We start from the raw sequence: 22,526 nt of genomic DNA, 5'->3' as shown, positions 1-22,526 counted from the left end.
GAAGTGAATGGGGCCAATTTTTGAACAATAAATTACTCACATTTTCCAAAGTACAGTCACAAGACATAATGTGTTTTAACATGCTTTTAGTCTAATAAAATACTAACTTTTTCTGTGTAAAGTTATAGCAAATGTTACAACTTCGTTGCCATGACGATATAAGGTCAACAAACACAAACTCTAAAATGACTTTAAAAATGTCAATTTAAACATCTTTACAGCTTAAATAATACATGAGTTTTAACAGAAGAATTAATGTAAGGGCTTTTATAAAATTATAAGCTTCACATTTCTGCCTTTAACCTTCCAAAAATTGGCCCCATTCACTTACATTGTAAGTGCCTCACTGTAACATTGATTTTTGCTTTTTTAAAAGAAAAGGAGGGACGAATCAAAATTAATTTTGTGGTAATCAACATTATGCCACAAATGCTGTAGATTGAACTTGTATTGCACCTGGAATATTCTTTTAAGACCTCAAAAACTGCTTTCAGTCTAACCTGCTGTTAATCTATGAGCTAAATTACAAAGAACAAAAATATGTTAAGAGGCGTACACATTATTAGCACACCAGGCACAAAGGCTATTATACTGTAAATATGTTTCATATGCACACTTCAGAGAAAAAAACTGAACTGAGTAAAGGCGTGGTCACATTTACATGAAGAAGGCATGGGCGGATGTTGAGCATGTGCGTGTGAAACCAGCAAAAAATAACTGCCAAACTGCCTCTTTTTAATGCTGCACTTTATACTCTCTTAGAGTGAAGTTGAAAAAAAACTCACCGCAAAAACTCTTTCCTTGTCCATCGTGATTATTCAGTGTAGATGTGTAAGAAGCACTGCCCATACAGAGGCCAATGCCAAACCAAGCAACTTCCTATTGGTCAAAGCAGTGAATTCGCCCGTTAATGTTCGCTATACTTCAACTCCACGCAAAATCTGCGGGGGGAAATTCTTCGCCACCGGAAGTACATCTTGCAAAATTCACGACTGTGCATATTCCCATTGAGATGACTGTATTTCACCTGCAGAATTTTGCAGTAAGAAGATGAATGTGTGCCTTATGGTGCACAGTAAATCTACATATATAGGTTTAGACAAAGGAATACCAAAAAGCACAAAAACATTTCTAATCTTAGGGATTTAGTGCAGGAACTGCTCTCAGCTCAACAACATGATGAATCTTAAAACCAGAGAAAGACTGAAAGCTCAGAAGTTTCAATACTACAAAAGGGGCTTCATTAATGCATAAAACATTATGGAGTTTGAGTGCATCGATGGCCTTATTCCAATATACTCTAAGACTTCACCTCATCAAGCAGTGTGTGTGTGTGTGTTCAAAAGCATGTATTCATTAACAATGCAGAGCACTGAGTATATCTGATGGCTGTGCTGGGAGACTCTGCAGATATAAATATTTGATAAGGCAACAGAGCCACAATAAACCTTTGTGCTTAAAAGAATACAGAAATGTGAAAGGAAAGAAAGGAAAGAGAGAGATAGAGTGAGAAATAGCGAGGAGGAGTAAATTAAAAAAGTAAAAGCAAAGAAAGAAAAAGGGAGATAGTGAAATAGATATAAATGAAGAAATAGAATGATGTGCTGGTCATATGCCCATTTAAATATGTTGGCATTAGTTGGCACCTGTGAGGCCAGTTTCCTGAGCGCCTCCTCCTGGCGTCTCCTCATCTCTGGAGTGCCAGGGCAGCTGCTTCCCCCAACCAGAGTGCCATGAACGGACTGAGGCTGGCTAAGGGGCAACGTGTCCCCATCTGAGAAAGAAACAAATCACAAAAGCAAAATGTACTGAGATTTAAGACTGAAGATTACGTACACACACACACAAAAAAAATAAAAATAATTATTCAGAGTCATATATTACTGTATTGAAGCAATATTCATTGATTTAGGGTCTAAAAGTCTGAGACCACTAGTGAAAATGCTTCTATTTCACATTTTGTTTCTAATTTAATAGAACATTCACTAGGCCCCATTCACATCCATTGTAAGTGTCTCACACTGTAACCTCGATTTTTGTTTTTTTTAAAGAAAAAGGAGGGGAGAGTCTAAATTAATTTTTGTGGTAATCAACATTATGTCACAAATGCTGTTTATTGAGCTTAACTTGTGTTGAACCCGGAATATTCCTTTAAGATCTAATAACCATATAGACACAATTCTGCAATTTTCTATTAAATTAATCCACTCACGTTTTGGTGAGGCATGGGGGCTGTCGGACGTGATCTGTCTCATACGGTTACCATGGCAGCTCATAGCCACCAAGCGAGAGATGATGGCTGTTTTGCCGAAGCCCACGTTGCCAACAATAACAACACCTTGATTGGCGGTGGGCTCACTGCCGCGAAGAGACACGTCAACTTCCTGGAACAGCCATTCTCGACCGGTGAAGACTGTGTCAGGCGTGAGACTGGGCACCTCGAAGAGAAGTGGCTTTAGGGCGATGTCCGCTGGGCGATACGGAGCGAAGCGCACTGCGTCATGGGAAACATTAGAAAGTGGTTTAAATAAGATGAATATAAACAACAGGTTTTACTTCCATAGACTCTATATTAATGCACTGCTTTAGCAAACATCCAAATCTTCAATCTAATCACATTTTACTTGAAACTCACTTGAAACAATGACTTGGTGCCTGCTGAAATTACAATTTCAAAATGCAGTTTAACCATATTTTAGTTGAATAGTTCATCCAAAAATGAAAATTCTGTCATCATTTACTCACCCTCATGTTGTTCAAAACCCATATGACTTGCTTGCTTCTGCAAAACTCAAAAGTAGATGTTAGGCAGAATGTTAGCCACAGTCACCATTCACTTTCATTGAATGGGGAAAAGAAAGATGCAATGAAAGTGAAGGTTGACTAAGGCTTACATTCTGCTTAACATCTACTTTTGTGTTCCATGGAATAAAGTCATACAGGTTTGGAACGACAAGACGATGAGCAAATAAAGACAGACGTTTCATTTTTGGGCGAACTTTCCCTTTAAGTGTTCATTGACATGCAGTGACCATTCTTAACCAGCAGGGGGAGCTGCTTTGTCTGAAATAGGCACACAGTTGGCACTGGCACCCACCGATGGGGTGTCTTGACCCGTTAATATAAGACAGAAAATACAGCTGAAATCACAGATCACTCTCGTCGCACCAAGAACAGGCACAGAGCTGTCGCTGATCTGTTGCCATGGTTATAGAAAACTACCACTGTGGATGCATGTTGCTTTCTAATTATTCGTCAAAAATCATTATGACCATGCAGGGGCGTAGATTCCAGGGGGGATGGGGGATTGTCAATAATCAAAACAAGCAAGTACAACCCCCCCATTATTTATACCATGATCAATGAAAATATGTAAATGCTTCACGCTGCAACCCCCCCAGTGTTCAAGCCAAATCTACGCCATTGCCCACCATGCGTATAGCAATATTTATATTCATTATGATGCTAAATCCTCCACATATGCTTGCAATCAGTCATATCAGAAGTCCATTAATATAAAGATCCTTAATATTAATGAAACAATCCTCATCAAAATTCATAATTAGTCCTGTAATCTTCATTATTCAAATATTTATCGAACGAACTGAAGCGTACACATGCAGTTACTTCCTTTTTGGTTTTCCACATTGAAGTATCATTTTTACTGGTGGAAAAGGCCCATCTGAGATAGTATTATACTTGTACATGAAAGAACCTGCTTGTAATTACACTAAAATGATGTCATTAGAGTTATTTAACTCTAGTTACTTCATGCTAGAATTATTATCTTGTAATTGCATTCGTATTAGTCACGTCAGACGTAAGGTTTGGGTATCATGTCTCTATAACTGAATGAAGCCTTTCAAGAACATGTCCGGGTCATATTTCACTCCAAAATCAAAAGAAAGAAATAAGAAAATACATTTGCTTAAAGAAAGGTTTTTTTTTTGGGGGGGGGGGGGGGGGGGTTTGCATTGTGACATTATTTTCATTAAAATTACAAAATTAGGTAAATTTTCTCTGAAGATTCTCATTACTGCAATGCAAAAAAATCTCATTCTTATACCTGTAATGCAGAAGAAAATAAATAAAGCTTTTTTATTTACATTGTAATGTTTTGGGATAATTATCAACATAAAGGTTTTAGCTTAAAATTATATTAATGTATAAGGAAAAGTAAACAGGCCTATTTTCGGTACATGTGCCTCATCACCATTTCAAGTTTAAATAACATGTAAAAAATGACTCTATAACAGTAATAAAATTCACCATTGTGAATAATGATAATTACAAAAAAAACTAAAAAGTACAAAACTTTGGTGGGCAAATGTGTTGCATACAATACATACACTGCAAAAAAATATTTTCTTACTGTGTAATTTTGTCTTATTTTCAGGTAAAAATGTCTAAACATCCTTAAAAATAAATTACTAGAGAAACAGAATTGCTGTACATAAAATGTTAAGTCTTAATGTTAAATTTAATAGAGTTTATGTTTAAAACAAGTAAAGACTATTTGCCCATGGGTAAGAAAAATATAGTTATTTTCCCTTTGAATCAAGTTTGAATCAAGTCAAGTTGTATATACACTATATTGCCAAAAGTATTCGCTCACCTGCCTTTAGACGCATATGAACTTAAGTGACATCCCATTCTTAATCCATAGGGTTTAATATGACATCAGCCCACCCTTTGCAACTATAACAGCTTCAACTATTCTGGGAAGGCTTTCCACAAGGTTTAGGAGTGTGTTTATGGGAATTTTTGACCATTCTTCCAGAAGCGCATTTGTGAGGTCAGACACTGATGTTGGACGAGAAGGCTTGGCTCACAGTCTTCGCTCAAATTCATCCCAAAGGTGCCCTGTCGGGTTGAGGTCAGGACTCTGTGCAGGCCAGTCAAGTTCTTCCACACCAAACTCACTCATCCATGTCTTTATGGACCTTGCTTTGTGCATTGGTGTGCAGTCATGTTGGAACAGGAAGGGGCCATCCCCAAACTGTTCCCACAAAGTTGGGAGCATGGAATTGTCCAAAATCTCTTGGTATGCTGAAGCATTCAGAGTTCCTTTCACTGGAACTAAGGGGCCAAGCCCAGCTCCTGAAAAACAACCCCACACCATAATCCCTCCTTCACCAAACTTCACAGTTGGCACAATGCAGTCAGACAAGTACCGTTCTCCTGGCAACCGCCAAACCCAGACTCGTCCATCAGATTGCCAGATGAAGAAGCGTGATTCGTCACTCCAGAGAACGCGGCTCCACTGCTCTAGAGTCCAGTGGCAGCGTGCTTTACACCACTGCATCCGACGCTTTGCATTGCACTTGGTGATGTATGGCTTGGATGCAGCTGCTCGGCCATGGAAACCCATTCCATGAAGCTCTCTATGCACTGTTCTTGAGCTAATCTGAAGGCCACATGAACTTTGGAGGTCTGTAGCGATTGACTCTGCAGAAAGTTGGCGACCTCTGCGCACTATGCGCCTCAGCATCCGCTGACCCCGCTCTGTCATTTTACATGGCCTACCACTTCGTGGCCGAGTTGCTGTCATTCCCAATCACTTCCACTTTGTTATAATACCACTGACAGTTGACTGTGGAATATTTAGTAGCGAGAAAATTTGAAAAAACTTGTTGCACAGGTGGCATCCTATCACAGTACCATGCTGGAATTCACTGAGCTCCTGAGAGCGGCCCATTCTTTCACAAATGTTTGTAGAAGCAGTCTGCATGCCTAGGTGCTTCATTTTATACACCTGTGGCCATGGAAGTGATTGGAACACCTGAATTCAATTATTTGGATGGGTGAGCGAATACTTTTGGCAATATAGTGTATATATATTACAATATATATATATATATATATATATATATATATATATATATATATATATATATATAATTTTTTTTTTTTTTTTACTGGAAAACCAGACAAAAATATCATTAAGAACTTATTTGCAGTATATCCAATATGTATTGATAAAATCATCTGCCAGATGCATACATTTTAATGATTAAATGCTATTTTCTTTCCTTTTGATTTTGTTGTGAAATAACACCAGGACATGTTTTACTACTACATGATACAGTGCACCTCCATCTCTTCTTCATAAAGAAAGAGAAAAAGAAAGAGAAACAGAAAGAGAAGGGGAAAGAGAGAGAGCTCTCCACAGAACTCTCCCACCCCTTCCATGAGGCTGATTTAGGATGCGGAGTCTTGACTGTGAGCTTTAGAGAGCAGGCTGAGCTCTGACAGATGAGCCAGCGCTCATGCTAATAGGAAGTCAATATATCGATCTGGACAGGAGACAGATTATGGCATGGCAGCCCGGAGGGGAAACAGAGGCAGAAAGAACAGCAGGACGGGGGGGTCCACAGAAGAGCTGTGGAGTGTTGAGAGTTTTAGTGGGACATGCTGTGTGTAATTTCACCCTTTCTGCAACATTTCATTATCTTTTTTGCTGATGAATGTACTTTTATTGACCTTAAAATACTTTTGCCTATACCATCTTAATATTTGCAGGTTGACATTGCTCTGTTTGAGAATCCCGAACACCCTGATATTGCTATACCGGTTTAGCCAATGCAGACTGTCTGTTTGGCTCACCTATGTAAGACAGGGGACACTAGCGTGCAGAGATTACACACTTTACCACATATGTTACTCAAGGTTATTTGCAACAATAATGACCTTTAGAATTTAACAGCCTGATTCTGCTACTGTACCTAAATATATGTAAATGACCTCTATTATGATTGGCTAATCACCAAGTTTCAGAGTACTGAATAGGCTTTGAAATGAAAAAATTTTAACACATGCACTAATAGGTAAACAAAAAGAAAATAAACCTCTAATGTCTGCCTGTCCAGAGCGTCCTGAACCGGAGTTCTGACGTGGCATGCGCAAAGATGTGCGCAGTGGCGCCTGTCTCTGTTCATCAAGATATGCTAGATCCTCCAGGTGAGCTGAACTAGTGGCTGAGAGAGAGAGATTTGTTAGAAGTTTATTAAAATTCTGAATTTTGACACACTCCAAATTTAAACACATGCCGCCCACATATATATTCAACAGAGAAAGAACACAAAACAATAATAATGGAAATACAGTGAACCTTATTCATTTCCCCAGCTAAGTAAGTAAAGTGAAACTATTAAATAAAGCAAAAATATTCTAGCAAACAAATTCCTGTGAGTTGAAAACTTCTATTATAACTTCAGACAAAGTTTGAATGACATAATGAATCTGTGCTGATGATAAACAGCTCTCGTAGAGTTTAAAATACCAGCAACATCCAATCAAATGCCTCCCTCATTCTCACTTGATGATGAGGATTTTCTTTCATCAAACTATCATTTTGTTCTCACACTTTTCATTTTGCTCAAAATGAATCAACATTTGACAGCTTTAAAAGCTGACAGTGACAACTTGAACTATGAAAGTTATTGGGTTAGTTTTTAAAATTTCCAAATCAGAGTAATTTGTTAATTATATTTAACATATAAGGGTTAAAGAATATAAAAATACTATAGCAGTACAATAATACTATGTACTGGTAATACTAGAGAGCAGGTTGGCTGATGGCCAATATAATGCCAATATACAGACAAACATATGCATACATACAATATACATACAACCACATATTGAGATTGGGGGGTCTAAATGTATTAATTTCACAATCAACCATTGAAAGACATATCAGTCAACCACAAATCTGAATATTGGAGGGGATGTGTCCACAATATATATATACTGGTTACGGCCCTGATTATGTACAGTTGTGCTCAAAAGTTTGCATACCCTGGCAGAAATTGTGACATTTTGGCATTGATTTTGAAAATATGACTGATCATTCAAAAAAAAAAAAAAAAAAAACTGTCTTTTATTTAAGGATAGTGATCATACGAAGCCATTTATTATCACATAGTTGTTTGGCTCCTTTTTAAATCATAATGATAACAGAAATCACCCAAATGGCCCTGATCAAAAGTTTACATACCCTTGAATGTTTGGTCTTGTTACAGACACACAAGGTGACACACACAGGTTTAAATGGCAATTCAACTTTAATTTCCCACACCTGTGGCTTTTTAAATTGCAATTAGTGTCTGTGTATAAATAGTCAATGAGTTTGTTAGCTCTCACGTGGATGCACTGAGCAGGCTAGATACTGAGCCATGGAGAGCAGAAAAGACCTGCGTAACAAGGTAATGGAACTTTATAAAGATGGAAAAGGATATAAAAAGATATCCAAAGCCTTGAAAATGCCAGTCAGTACTGTTCAATCACTTATTAAGAAGTGGGAAATTCGGGGATCTATTAATACCAAGCCAAGGTCAGGTAGACCAAGATAGATTTCAGCCACAACTGCCAGAAGAATTGTTCGGGATACAAAGAATAACCCACAGGTAACCTCAGGAGAAATACAGGCTGCTCTGGAGAAAGACGGTGTGGTTGTTTCAAAGAGCACAATACGACGATACTTGAACAAAAATTAGCTGCATAGTCAAGTTGCCAGAAAGAAGCCAATGCCACAAAAAAGCCTGGTTACAATATGCCCGACAACACCTTGACACGCCTCACAGCTTCTGGCACACTAATTTGGAGTGACAAGACCAAAATAGAGCTTTATGGTCACAACCATAGGCACTATGATTGGAGAGGGGTCAACAAGGCCTATAGTGAAAAGAATACCATCCCCACTGTGAAGCATTGTGGTGGCTCACTGATGTTTTGGGGGTGTGTGAGCTCTAAAGGCACGGGGAATCTTGTGAAAATTGATGGCAACATGAATGCAGCATGTTATCACAAAATACTGGCAGACATTTTGCATTCTTCTGCACGAAAGCTGCGCATGGGACGCCTTTGGACTTTCCAGCACGACAATGACCCTAAGCACAAGGCCAAGTTGACCCTCTAGTGGTTACAGAAGAAAAAGTTGAAGGTTCTGGAGTGGCCATCACAGTCTCCTGACCTTAATATCATCGAGCCACTCTGGGGAGATCTCAAACGTGCGGTTCATGCAAGACGACCAAAGACTTTGCATGACCTGGAGGCATTTTGACAAGACGAATGGGCAGCTATACCACCTGCAAGAATTTGGGGCCCCATAGACAACTATTACAAAAGACTGCATGCTGTCATTGATGCTAAAGGGGGCAATACACAGTATTAAGAACTAAGGGTATGCAGACTTTTGAACAGGGGTCATTTCATTTTTTTCTTTGTTGCCATGTTTTGTTTTATGATTGTGCCATTCTGTTATAACCTACAGTTGAATATGAATCCCATAAGAAATAAAAGAAATGTGTTTTGCCTGCTCACTCATGTTTTCTTTAAAAATGGTACATATATTACCAATTCTCCAAGGGTATGCAAACTTTTGAGCACAACTTTATACAATACAATTTAAAGGTGCACCAAGTAAGATTTTAGCTGGCTCTTACTCACTCTCTCGGCCCCAGTAGTAGGCCTACTTGTGGTTTGGACTCTATACTCAACACCCATCATCATGGATACTCGAAGCTTGTTTATCAAATGCAGACGCTTTACAAGGAATATGTTTATCATCTGTTTTGTTCTTTTAGTCTGTGTTTCACTTAACCGTGATTCGTGCCGTGAGAGTTGCAGGTAGTAGCGGTTTATTTCACGACTCCAGCAGGGAGGGTTTGGACATTTTATCTTTTCACTTGCACTCATTCAGACTTTACTGTTTTACTCTTGACTTGGACTCCATTGTTGTCTGTAAGTATATTTAATTTGTTGTTTTATTGTTTGGTTTGCTTGTTTTGTTTACATGTACTTTTATGTTTGAGCATAGGCTGAAAGCACTATTTAAAGTAAACATGTTATTATTGTTGTCATTATTAGTGGTAGTATCTCAGTCATTGCATGAGGGGGCGACCTGGTCCATGTAAAATTAAACAGCCTTTACAGGGTTTTTGATATGACAGGTCTTCATCTCATATAAGTGTGCATCATTTGCAACATATTTCTAAAAAAAAATGTATTCATGTCTTTGTGTAAAACTTTTTTTAATTAGCAAAAACCTACTTAGTGCACCTTTAATGTTAGCAAATAAGAAATACTCAGCATTGTACATTTTTGTTAGTATAGAACTTAACCTTTAGTTTATGTGTGTGTGAGAAAACTTGACAAAATGTGTAAGAGCTTGTGTTTGTTTCGCTTGTGTGTGCTTATTAGCTTCCTTGAGCATGTGTGCAGGCTTGTTTTCTTTGCTAATGAGGAAGAAGGGGAGTACCATGAGAGGAAAGTTCATGGTGGCTTGCTATATTAAAATAGTAAGAACAGAGTGGGTGGTCACTGAACCTAGCCTCAAAGCAGCTGGAGAGAAGCTGAAACTGTTCATAAACAGAGTTAGCATTAGCTCATATTATTGTGTCTTGCATGTTAGCGTGAACGCTAGGGCTGAACGGCCACCAGCAATGTGGTGCAAGGTGCCATGCAGTAAGCTTGAACCATACGTTGTGGGGAAAGCAGTTTGTTTTCCTTTGAGGTGTTTTAATCTAAGACAGATTTCAGGAACACCCATCATCCCATGGTACATATGTGAACAAATTACAACTTCCTGATGTTGTGCATGTGTGAAACAACAACTCAAATATTAATCTCCCTAAGAGAAACTCCAAAGAAACCATAATCATGTTTCAGCTAGAACACTAGATACCTAGTCTTGAGAATATACCATACTAACTATAATTATTGTTCCTATTGTAAACATGATAAATCATAATACGAGCTCTTTAAAACAGTGTAAGCAATCTTAGCCATTTCATTCGTGCCACTGAAGAGACTGTAAGTCTATCCCTCATAGCCTCGTTGTCATTCCCAATATAAATCAAAGATGGTGTAGCGTGAATAAGGTCTATAGTTTATTGCAATAGCAACTAGATTTTTACATTTTCCATAAGAAAATGTTCTGGGTGATTGCCAGGGCATTGCTATGCAGTTTCTAAGGTTTTCTGAGTGTTTTTGGTAGGGTGTTCTGGGTGGACATTGCTATGCATTTATTTTAGATATCCTGAGTGTTGTTGTGCATTGCTATGTAGTTGCTAGGGTGTTCTGGGTGGTTGCCAGGGTATTATGCAGTTTCTGAGGTGTTCTGAGTGCTTTTGTTGCGTTACTTTGTGGTTGCTATGATGTTCTGTGTGGTTGTCAGGGTATTGTTATTTGGTTTATAAGGTGTTCTGAGTGTTGTTGGTGCATTGCTATGTGGTTGCAAGGGTGTTCTGGATGGATGCTAGGGCATGGCTTTGCAGGTACTAAGGTATTCTGAGTGTTTTTAGCACATTGTTATGTGGTTGTAAGGGTGTTCTGGGTGGTTGCTAGGGCATTGTTATGCAGTTTTATAAAGTGTTCTGTGTGTTTTTGGTTAATTGCAATGTGGTTGCCAGGGTGTTTTGTGCAGTTGCCACGGCATTGTTATGCGGTTTCTCAGGTGTTCTCAGTGTTTTTGGTGCATTGATATGTGGTTGCTATAGTGTTCTGAATGGTTGCTAGGGAATGGCTATGCAGTTTCTAAAGTGATCTGAATGTTTTTAGTGTGTTTTGTGGTTGCTACGGTGTTCTGGGTAGTTGCCAGGGCATTGTTTTGCAGTTTCTAAGGTGTTCTGAGGATTTTTGGTGTGTTGCTCCATGATTGTTAGTGTTTTCTTGGTCGTTTCAAGGGCATTGCTATGCGGTTTCTAAGGTGTTCTGACTTTTTTTAGTGTGTTGCTATGTTGTTGTTGCTGGGGTGTTCAGATTTGGGGGTTTGATAAAATCCAAAACTGTAAAGTAAGAGCAATAGGAGCGAGCACCACTATAAACCTATGGTATTGGTGGAAACTATAGTTCCCATGGTACATTTTTGTAAAGGGTACCTGTCAAAAGTATCAACTCAAGAGAGCAAAAATGTCCTGTTTAGACACCAGTATTTCTCTTCCGCAACATGCACCCCCTCCACCATCTGCAGTACAGACTGTCTGGCTGGCATCACAGTGTTGCTGGATTTATGGCCACTAGAACTGCGTCACAAGGACTTTGGCCCCCATCAATGGACTGCAGTTTTACAGCCCCACCATGGCCCAGGTTCAGAACGCTTGTCTGCCTTCTACACTAAATGTTTGATGAAGAGCATGTGCCTCCATATCTCAAAAATGGGATAGAACAAGAAGGCCAGTTTGAGTCTTCAAATAATACTTTAATATGGAATTTCAAAGGTGTGTTGTTAGTGATGGCGTTTGCTAAGGTGTACTGCTCATAATTAGGGTCAGGGATGCTTATTTAAAATATAAATATATTTATTATAATAAATAAATAATAAATAAATAAATAATTGTAAATGTGAGCAACTCCTACACATATTCTGCACACCTTTTCCCAGCTCACACCAACAAAGTAGAAGACAGCAGATGTTTTTAAGCAGTTGATTTTACAGCAGAAGGGTGAAGCGAGTGACTGACATGATCTAATTGTTTATCAATGTTCTCATCTGTTTGTCTTCTCTTATGATCTCCTCACCTCTTTCTCTCTCTTATTTTCTCTCTTACTCATGCATGCACACCTTTCATGCTTATTATCGCTCTCACTCTCTCCTCTTACATTTTTGATTTCTTTCCCTCTTTCACTTCTCACCCACTCATTCCCTCACCTCCTCTCTCTCTCTCCCTCTGTTTCATCACATCTTCCCCTCTCTAAACCAGTCTGATCTCTCAGTTCAGGAAGCATTTGATTAATCTTTCAGACAGACTTACTTTTATGAGTGCTGACATGTTCTCCTGCAGACTCCTACACACACACAGGTACCCTCACATATGTACATAAAAACACACAATATGGACAGTTAAACTAATTAATACTGGGGGACACTCACATTGCTAGGTGGTTGCTAAGGTGTTCTGTGTGATTGCTATGCATTGCTAGGTGGTTTCTTTGGTGATTTGGGTGGTTGCTTACAGGCTCAAGTCAAAAGAGTCCACCCTCAAGTCTCTATCTGTTCATATGGTTAGGGCTTAGGTCCCTCCTCCAATGTAAGTCTAAGGGATTTTTTTCACCTATTATTGTACATCTGAATGATGTCTGTACCTGCAGGAGTACATGGCCTTTCTGCTGTACCTCCTCTACAGTTTTATGTAAGAGCTGTAAAATAGGTGCTTCAATCACAGATGTGCAGTTTAAAGCAGACAGATGCACTCTGTAAAAGAACAGCGTGACCATGACAGCATCAGTTGAGCACTGTGAGTGAATAAGAGTCATTTCTGTATTTTTAAAAGAATTCTGTGCCAGTCATCTCACTGTCTGCCTCAGCAGCCATGATATCAAAAGTGCTGCACTTCTGCAAAAATAAAAGCTATAGTTAAAGAGGTGAAGATGGTTGAGAACATTAAACACTGTTAAAGTAAATCCTTGTTCTACCTTTAAGATGACATCTCTAATACAACTTACTGATACAGGACTAATAGAATTGCACTATTTATAACAATTCATCATTTGCTCACTCATCATGAAAAGCGATGCACTGATATTGAAATGTTGGCCGATAACGATAGATAACCATATAGCTGAAAACCAATGTAGTACCCAATAATATATATGTATATATATATATATATATATGTATATATATATATATATGTATATATATATATATATATATATATATATATATATATATATATATATATATATATATATTTTTTTTTTTTTAACAATGACGACTCTAAGACTTTATAGATATTATAGTTTCATTTTCTGCTTTGAAATGATGTGTATTGTGAAAAGTGCTATACAAATAAAAATGACCTAATATTGGTCCTATATGATCACCAATATAATCTGTATCGCTAAATAATGAAAAGCATTAATTAATAACTCTCTAAAAATTGTGTTTTACCATTTATTGGCATTTTCATCCAAGTTTTTAAGCCCCTTATTCTAAAACTTAACAAAAGCCCCTCATGAAACTTCTTACAATAGGGCAGTGTGAGCTACTGAGGTGGACTGTGGTATTTGCTCACATGTGGATCCAAAACCAGGAGCTCAAATCACAAATCTTTAATAAAACCTGCAGGAGATTCACACAGATGTCCTCGCCTTGTTGAAACAGGGCTGCATCAGGAGCCCGGACCTGCTCCAGCACTCAAATGGCTCATAAAACTGTAAAGCTTTCACAGTAATCACTAAGAGTTTTGACTGACCTTGACATTTTAAGGAAATTGAAACACGTGTCTGTTGACTTTTAGGGTTTGGATTATGTGGGATATTTTCTGTCTCTGGGGTACTCCATTCAATTTGTAGACATGTTCAAAGACTCAGTAGAATGAGTTTCATACAGAGTTGACTTCAAATATTAACACAGTGAGAAATGAATGTGAGTGTTTGTGCTTGACAGGATTTTAATGGGGGACTGAAGTAATGACTAACCCAGCAAAACACTGAGGCTTGTGCTAATTTACAGTTTATCTGGGAGTAAATAACTAAATTACACTTAATAAACATGTAGTCCTGAATAAAAATACTACTATGTTATTCTTAAATTTGTCTGTAAATACACTATATTGCCAAAAGTATTCGCTCATCTGCCTTTAGACGCATATGAACTTAAGTGACATCCCATTCTTAATCCATAGGGTTTAATATGACGTCGGCCCACCCTTTGCAACTATAACAGCTTCAACTCTTCTGGGAAGGCTTTCCACAAGGTTTAGGAGTGTGTTTATGGGAATTTTTGACCATTCTTCCAGAAGCGCATTTGTGAGGTCAGACACTGATGTTGGACGAGAAGGCCTGGCTCGCAGTCTTCGCTCTAATTCATCCCAAAGGTGCTCTATCGGGTTGAGGTCAGGACTCTGTGCAGGCCAATCAAGTTCTTCCACACCAAACTTGCTCATCCATGTCTTTATGGACCTTGCTTTGTGCACTGGTGCGCAGTCATGATGGAACAGGAAGGGGCCATCCCCAAACTGTTCCCACAAAGTTGGGAGCATGGAACTGTCCAAAATCTCTTGGTATGCTGAAGCATTCAGAGTTCCTTTCACTGGAACTAAGGGGCCAAGCCCAGCTCCTGAAAAACAACCCCACACCATAAGCCCCCTGCACCAAACTTCACAGTTGGCACAATGCAGTCAGACAAGTACCGTTCTCCTGGCAACCGCCAAACCCAGACTCGTCCATCAGCTTGCCAGATGGAGAAGCGTGATTCATCACTCCAGAGAACGCGTCTCCACTGCTCTAGAGTCCAGTGGCGGCGTGCTTTACACCACTGCATCCGACGCTTTGCATTGCACTTGGTGATGTATGGCTTGGATGCAGCTGCTCGGCCATGGAAACCCATTCCATGAAGCTCTCTACACACTGTTCATGAGCTAATCTGAAGGCCACATGAACTTTGGAGGTCTGTAGCGATTGACTCTGCAGAAAGTTGGCGATCTCTGCGCACTATGCGCCTCAGCATCCGCTGACCCCGCTCTGTCATTTTACGTGGCCTACCACTTCGTGGCTGAGTTGCTGTCATTCCCAATCACTTCCACATTGTTATAATACCACTGATAGTTGACTGTGGAATATTTAGTAGCGAGGAAATTTCACGTCTGGACTTGTTGCACAGGTGGCATCCTATCACAGTACCACGCTGGAATTCACTGAGCTCCTGAGAGCGGCCCATTCTTTCACAAATGTTTGTAGAAGCAGTCTGCATGCCTAGGTGCTTCATTTTATACACCTGTGGCCATGGAAGTGATTGGAACACCTGAATTCAATTATTTGGATGGGTGAGCGAATACTTTTGGTAATATAGTGTATCAGTGTATACAGGTGCATCTCAATAAATTAGAATGTCGTGGAAAAGTTCATTTATTTCAGTAATTTAACTCAAATTGTGAAACTCGTGTATTAAATAAATTCAATGCACACAGACTGAAGTAGTTTAAGTCTTTGGTTCTTTTAATTGTGATGATTTTGGCTCACATTTAACAAAAACCCACCAATTCACTATCTCAAAAAATTAAAATATGGTGACATGCCAATCAGCTAATCAACTCAAAACACCTACAAAGGTTTCCTGAGCCTTCAAAATGGTCTCTCAGTTTGGTTCACTAGGCTACACAATCATGGGGAAGACTGCTGATCTGACAGTTGTCCAGAAGACAATCATTGACACCCTTCACAAGGAGGGTAAGCCACAAACATTCATTGCCAAAGAAGCTGGCTGTTCACAGAGTGCTGTATCCAAGCATGTTAACAGAAAGTTGAGTGGAAGGAAAAAGTGTGGAAGAAAAAGATGCACAACCAACCGAGAGAACTGCAGCCTTATGATTGTCAAGCAAAATCGATTCAAGAATTTGGGTGAACTTCACAAGGAATGGACTGAGGCTGGGGTTAAGCCACCACACACAGACATGTCAAGGAATTTGGCTACAGTTGTCGTATTCCTCTTGTTAAGCCACTCCTGAACCACAGACAACGTCAGAGGCGTCTTACCTGGGCTAAGGAGAAGAAGAACTGGACTGTTGCCCAGTGGTCCAAAGTCCTCTTTTCAGATGAGAGCAAGTTTTGTATTTCATTTAGAAACCAAGGTCCTAGAGTCTGGAGGAAGGGTGGAGAAGCTCATAGCCCAAGTTGCTTGAAGTCCAGTGTTAAGTTTCCACAGTCTGTGATGATTTGGGGTGCAATGTCATCTGCTGGTGTTGGTCCATTGTGTTTTTTGAAAACCAAAGTCACTGCACCCGTTTACCAAGAAATTTTGGAGCACTTCAGGCTTCCTTCTGCTGACCAGCTTTTTAAAGATGCTGATTTCATTTTCCAGCAGGATTTGGCACCTGCCCACACTGCCAAAAGCACCAAAAGTTGGTTAAATGACCATGGTGTTGGTGTGCTTGACTGGCCAGCAAACTCACCAGACCTGAACCCCATAGAGAATCTATGGGGTATTGTCAAGAGGAAAATGAGAAACAAGAGACCAAAAAATGCAGATGAGCTGAAGGCCACTGTCAAAGAAACCTGGGCTTCCATACCACCTCAGCAGTGCCACAAACTGATCACCTCCATGCCACACCGAATTGAGGAAGTAATTAAAGCAAAAGGAGCCCCTACCAAGTATTGAGTACATATACAGTAAATGAACATACTTTCCAGAAGGCCAACAATTCACTAAAAATGTTTTTTTTATTGGTCTTATGATGTATTCTAATTTTTTGAGATAGTGAATTGGTGGGTTTTTGTTAAATGTGAGCCAAAATCATCACAATTAAAAGAACCAAAGACTTAAACTACTTCAGTCTGTGTGCATTGAATTTATTTAATACACGAGTTTCACAATTTGAGTTGAATTACTGAAATAAATGAACTTTTCCACGACATTCTAATTTATTGAGATGCACCTGTATATATGACACAAAGGAAGCAGAGCATGTTGGGTACCCAAAAAAGCCCAAATTGTAAAGCAAAGGGAATGTTGGGAATGGCATTCTACCATACTATTGTACAGGGGTTAAACTGGGATTTCCGAGGTGGGGGAGCCCTTAAATCGGGTGATGTTGCAACATGTGAGTGGATGTGAGTGATTCCAGATTCAAAACCCCTTCGTTTATACAGCTTTTTAACAAAACGAAGCAAAATAGCTCCTGCATATCAGTGTATATAAGAAACGGATGAACAGTTGTTTCCATATTACACAATTTCTTTGAAACAGAGATTGGACAACAGCACGGCACAGAAGCGGAACGCACATCTGGATGCGGGGGTGCAACCAGCATCTGCAACTGACAAGAGCAAATATGAACTCTAAATACACTCGCTAAATAGAGACAAAATGTTTCAAAATGATTGAACAAAAACCGCATCAGAGAACACAATAAATGGAATGGATTGACAAACAAGCATTTTTTTAAAATTTTGATCGTAGGTGCCGGAATGCCGTTCCGGACCGTGCCGGCCCAATTTAACCCCTGCTACTGTACTATTTTATACCGGAAATACTGGATCCAACAATTCAATGCACACAGCTTGAACATTTGCACACGTTTCAAGTGTGATGAATATTAACTGTGATTTTTAACACCTTTTTCTTGACTTATTTGATAGGAGTGCCAAACGTTCATTATTTGTACACAAAAATGAGATTAAAAATACAAAATAACCTTAATGCTAAGACAAAAACAGGATGTCACATGCTCAATTAAGCATGCAACGAAATTAAGTCATCTGACAACAATATAGCATTGTAGCATGTTGCATACTATTGCACATAATATTTTTTATTTTTTTTAAAAACAGGTAGGTATACTAAATTCAGCAAAAAAAGAAACGTCCCTTTTTCAGGACACTGTATTTTAAAGATAATTTTGTAAAAATCCAAATAACTTTACAGATCTTTATTGTAAAGGGTTTAAACAATGTTTTCCATGCTTGTTCAATGAACCATAAACAATTAATAAACATGCACCTGTGGAACAGTCGTTAAGACACTAACAGCTTACAGACGGTAGGCAATTAAGTTCACAGTTATAAAAACTTAGGAAAGGTACAGGATGGCAACAACAACTGCCTGAGTTACACCAGGAATGCACAATCCCTCATCAGTGCTCAGAGTGTCCGCAATAGGCTGAGAGAGGCTGGACTGAAGGTTTGTAGGTCTGTTGTAAGGCAGGTCCTTACCAAACATCACCGGCAACAACGTCGCCTATGGGTACAAACCCACCTTCGCTGGACCAGACAGGACTGGCAAAAAGTGCTCTTCACTGATGAGTCGTGGTTTTGTCTCACCAGGGGTGATGGTCGGACTCGCGTTTATCATTGAAGGAATGAGCGTTACAACGGGGCCTGTACTCTGGCGCAGGATCGATTTGGAGTGGAGGGTCTGTCATGGTCTGGGGTGGTGTGTCACAGCATCATCAGACTGAGCTTGCTGTGCGTTACAGGGAAGACAACCTCCTCCCTCATGTGGTACCCTTCCTGCAGGCTCATCCTGACATGACCCTCCAACATGACAATGCCACCAGCCATACTGCTCGTTCTGTGCATGATTTCCTGCAAGACAGGAATGTCAGTTTTCTGCCATGGCCAGCGAAGAGCCCGGATCTCAATCCCATTGAGCACGTCTGGGACTTGTTGGATCGGAGGGTGAGGGCTAGGGCCATTCCCCCCAGAAATGTCTGTGAGCTTGCAAGTGCCTTGGTGGAAGAGTGGGGTAACATCTCACAGCAAGAACTGGCAAATCTGGTGCAGTCCATGAGGAGGAGATGCACTGCAGTACTTAATGCAGCTGGTGGCCAAACCAGATTTTGACCCCCCCTTTGTTCAGGGACACATTATTCCATTTGTGTTAGTCACATGTCTGTGAAATTTGTTCAGTTTATGTCTTAGTTGTTGAATCTTTTTATGTTCATACAAATATTTACACATGTTAAGTTTGCTGAAAATAAAAGCAGCTGAAAGTGAGAGGACGTTTCTTTGTTTGCTGAGTTTATAATATAATGCACAGAAAGCAGTATGCTAGTATTCCATTACAATCAAAACACTGTCCAATGAAAATAAGTCAAGTGCACAGACTTACCAGCCACAGAATTAGGGCGGGGCATGAGGTAGAGGGGGATGGAGTGAGCAGAGTGAGAGACAGTATGTTCCAGACTCCTTTCTGGGATTTTGTTGAGGCTGTATGTGGAGGCTGCCATGTTTTCATCAACGCGATACAGAAAAGAGTCTGTACCCATTGATTTATGTGCCTGCCACAGCTTCAGACTGCCCCGTGAACTCTCGCTGTGTTTACCATGTTCAGCATTCTCAGAGTAACTTGTGAGCGTTGCTGTAAGAGAGAGAGAGAGATGAACATTTTTTATGGAAATCCTTTTGAACAAAACAAAACAAAAAACAACAAAACAAAAATCACTACAAAAAACAAAACAAAAAACAACCCAAACACAACAAAACAAAAAAGAGAGATATTAATTTTTCAATGAAAACTCTCTCTCTCTCTCTCTCTCTCTCTCTCTCTCTATATATATATATATATATATATATATGTATATATAAAAAAAAACCAACAAAACAAAACAAAAACAAAACAAACAATAAACAAAACACCATAAAACAAAACAAATAGAAATTCAAATGGAAACTCTTTCAAACAACCATTTCTATCATTGTTTAGGCTACCCGTTTCAGTGCATACATTTTTTGGACAAGGATTTGTCCATGTGGACGAGTCCTAAGTCTACTGTAGTCTCAAACTAAGAATTGCGATTGTCTGCTTGACAGAGTATGACAAGATATTTGAACCTTTTCATGTCATGAATTTCATTATTCAGCATGAACTTCTAATAAAATTATTTTCTATTGCAAAGAATCCAAAACTAAACTATATTTGTTATCTGGAAAAGCTTGCAAAGTTGTCCTACATCAATGAGAAGCATTTAGTCTCTGTCTCTCAATCAAGCTGGACATACAGTCTCCCCACTAAAGCACATCTCTCACCTATTATGCCACTGTCTCGGCTCTCCAGTGTGGAGGTGGGACTAGTGATGGATCCATAAGCGCAGTCGCGGGTACCCATGTTACCCGGTGCTCCAGCGGGCAATGTGGAGCAGGGACTGCCAGGAGGGGGCGATGCTGTGCTGCTAGCTAAGCTAGAGCAAGGGCTTATCCTTTGGGTCATGGAGATTTCCTGAAGGCCAGAAGAGAAAGTGTTTCAGAAATTACTTGGCCACACTTGGCCATACAGCAGAAACAGTGAGAGTAGTATGGTAGTATGTTATTCTGAACATACTGTAGCACACGCGTCACGCCTGGTTAGGACACGTGACAAAATACAATTTTGGTGATACTTATGTAAGTGAAAGTCATGAGAATTTAAACATACAGTTGTGCTCAAAAGTTTGCATACACTGGCAGAAATTGTGAAATTTTGGCATTGATTTTGAAAATATGACTGATCATGCAAAAAAACTGTCTTTTATTTAAGGATAGTGATCATATGAAGCCATTTATTATCACATAGTTGTTTGGCTCCTTTTTAAATCATAATGATAACAGAAATCACCCAAATGGCCCTGATCAAAAGTTTACATGCCCTTGAATGTTTGGCCTTGTTACAGACACACAAGGTGACACACACAGGTTTAAATGGCAATTAAAGGTTAATTTCCCACACCTGTGGCTTTTTAAATTGCAATTAATGTCTGTGTATAAATAGTCAATGAGTCTCACGTGGATACACTGAGCAGGCTAGATACGGAGCCATGGGGAGCAGAAAAGAGCTGTCAAAAGACCTGCGTAACAAGGTAATGGAACTTTATAAAGATGGAAAAAGATATCCAAACCCTTGAAAATGCCAGTCAGTACTGTTCAATCACCTATTAAGAAGTGGAAAATTCGGGGATCTCTTGATACCGAGCCAAGGTCAGGTAGACCAAGAAAGATTTCAGCCACAACTGCCAGAAGAATTGTTCGGATACAAAGAAAAACTCACAGGTAACCTCAGGAGAAATACAGGCTGCTCTGGAAAAAGACAGTGTGGTTGTTTCAAGGAGCACAATACTTGTTGACCCCTCTCCAAACATAGCGCTTATGGTTGTGACCATAAAGCTCTATTTTGGTCTCGTCACTCCAAATTACAGTGTGCCAGAAGCTGTGAGGCGTGTCAAGGTGTTGTCGGGCATATTGTAACCAGGCTTATTTGTGGCATTGGCTTCTTTCTGGCAACTCGAACATGCAGCTCATTTTTGTTCAAGAATCATCGTATTGTGCTCCTTGAATCAACCACACCGTCTTTTGCCAGAGCAGCCTGTATTTCTCCTGAGGTTACCTGTGGGTTTTTCTTTGTTTTTCTGCCAGGGTATGAAAACTTTTGAGCACAACTGTAGATAAAACATAATGCAGTTTTTTATCTCAAGGTGTTCATTCATACATGCATTCATTGTTCACTCATTGCTTGTTGCACTAGAAAAATACTGCATATTAAAATGATCCTGTTAGATCGGTGCACCACTGCATATAAAGAGCTCTGGAACGCTGAATGACTTTCACACACAAAAATGCCCACAGAAGTGGAAATCTGCTGACTGGCATTTAATGATACACTGCTGCCCCATATTTCTGCTGAGGGCTGCACACTCATGTGGAATTACTTCTTTTTTTTTATTTTTATGGCCTGGGCTGACTTAAACAAATTTTCAACTATGACTCAATATTATGTAATTTACTACACTGTTATTCACTTTATGGTATACAAATGACAAAACCTTGAATTCTCGACTCATAACCAAATGGAAAGAGGAGAGAAATTAGTGTGTTATATTTGGCTAAGTGCTTGGCATACTGTGGTTGGCTACAAGACAGTCTACAAAAAACATGAACCAGATGATGGATCATTTTACCCAATGGTGCTAGAGGTGGGGGAGAGTGAGAAACATAAACAGACAAAAAGAATGATAATTAAAGAGTTGTGAGAAAAAGTACAGGGAGATTAGAAAAGAGAGAGGAAGAGGAATGGAAAGAATAAGTGGTTATGAAGGTTCTTGTCTGGCTCTAAG

General features: G+C 39.4%; 1 protein-coding gene across 5 annotated transcripts in view; it reads right to left on the bottom strand.

Annotated features, from left to right (window-relative positions):
* LOC127450868 (protein TANC2-like) overlaps positions 1-22,526 on the bottom strand; it is a 225,407-nt gene that overhangs the window by 18,522 nt on the left and 184,359 nt on the right. For all 5 annotated transcript variants that reach the window (XM_051715295.1, XM_051715297.1, XM_051715299.1 and 2 more), the window contains 5 exons: positions 20,470-20,659; positions 19,553-19,801; positions 6,849-6,977; positions 2,213-2,494; positions 1,647-1,774 (listed from right to left, as the gene is read on the bottom strand). In XM_051715295.1, coding sequence (XP_051571255.1) covers positions 1,647-1,774; positions 2,213-2,494; positions 6,849-6,977; positions 19,553-19,801; positions 20,470-20,659 — 978 coding nt within the window. The remainder of the gene's footprint in view (positions 1-1,646; positions 1,775-2,212; positions 2,495-6,848; positions 6,978-19,552; positions 19,802-20,469; positions 20,660-22,526) is intronic.

Source organism: Myxocyprinus asiaticus, chromosome 13 (genome assembly GCF_019703515.2).
Source record: "Myxocyprinus asiaticus isolate MX2 ecotype Aquarium Trade chromosome 13, UBuf_Myxa_2, whole genome shotgun sequence".
NCBI lineage: Eukaryota > Metazoa > Chordata > Actinopteri > Cypriniformes > Catostomidae > Myxocyprinus > Myxocyprinus asiaticus.
This window is presented reverse-complemented; position numbering and strand designations above follow the sequence as displayed.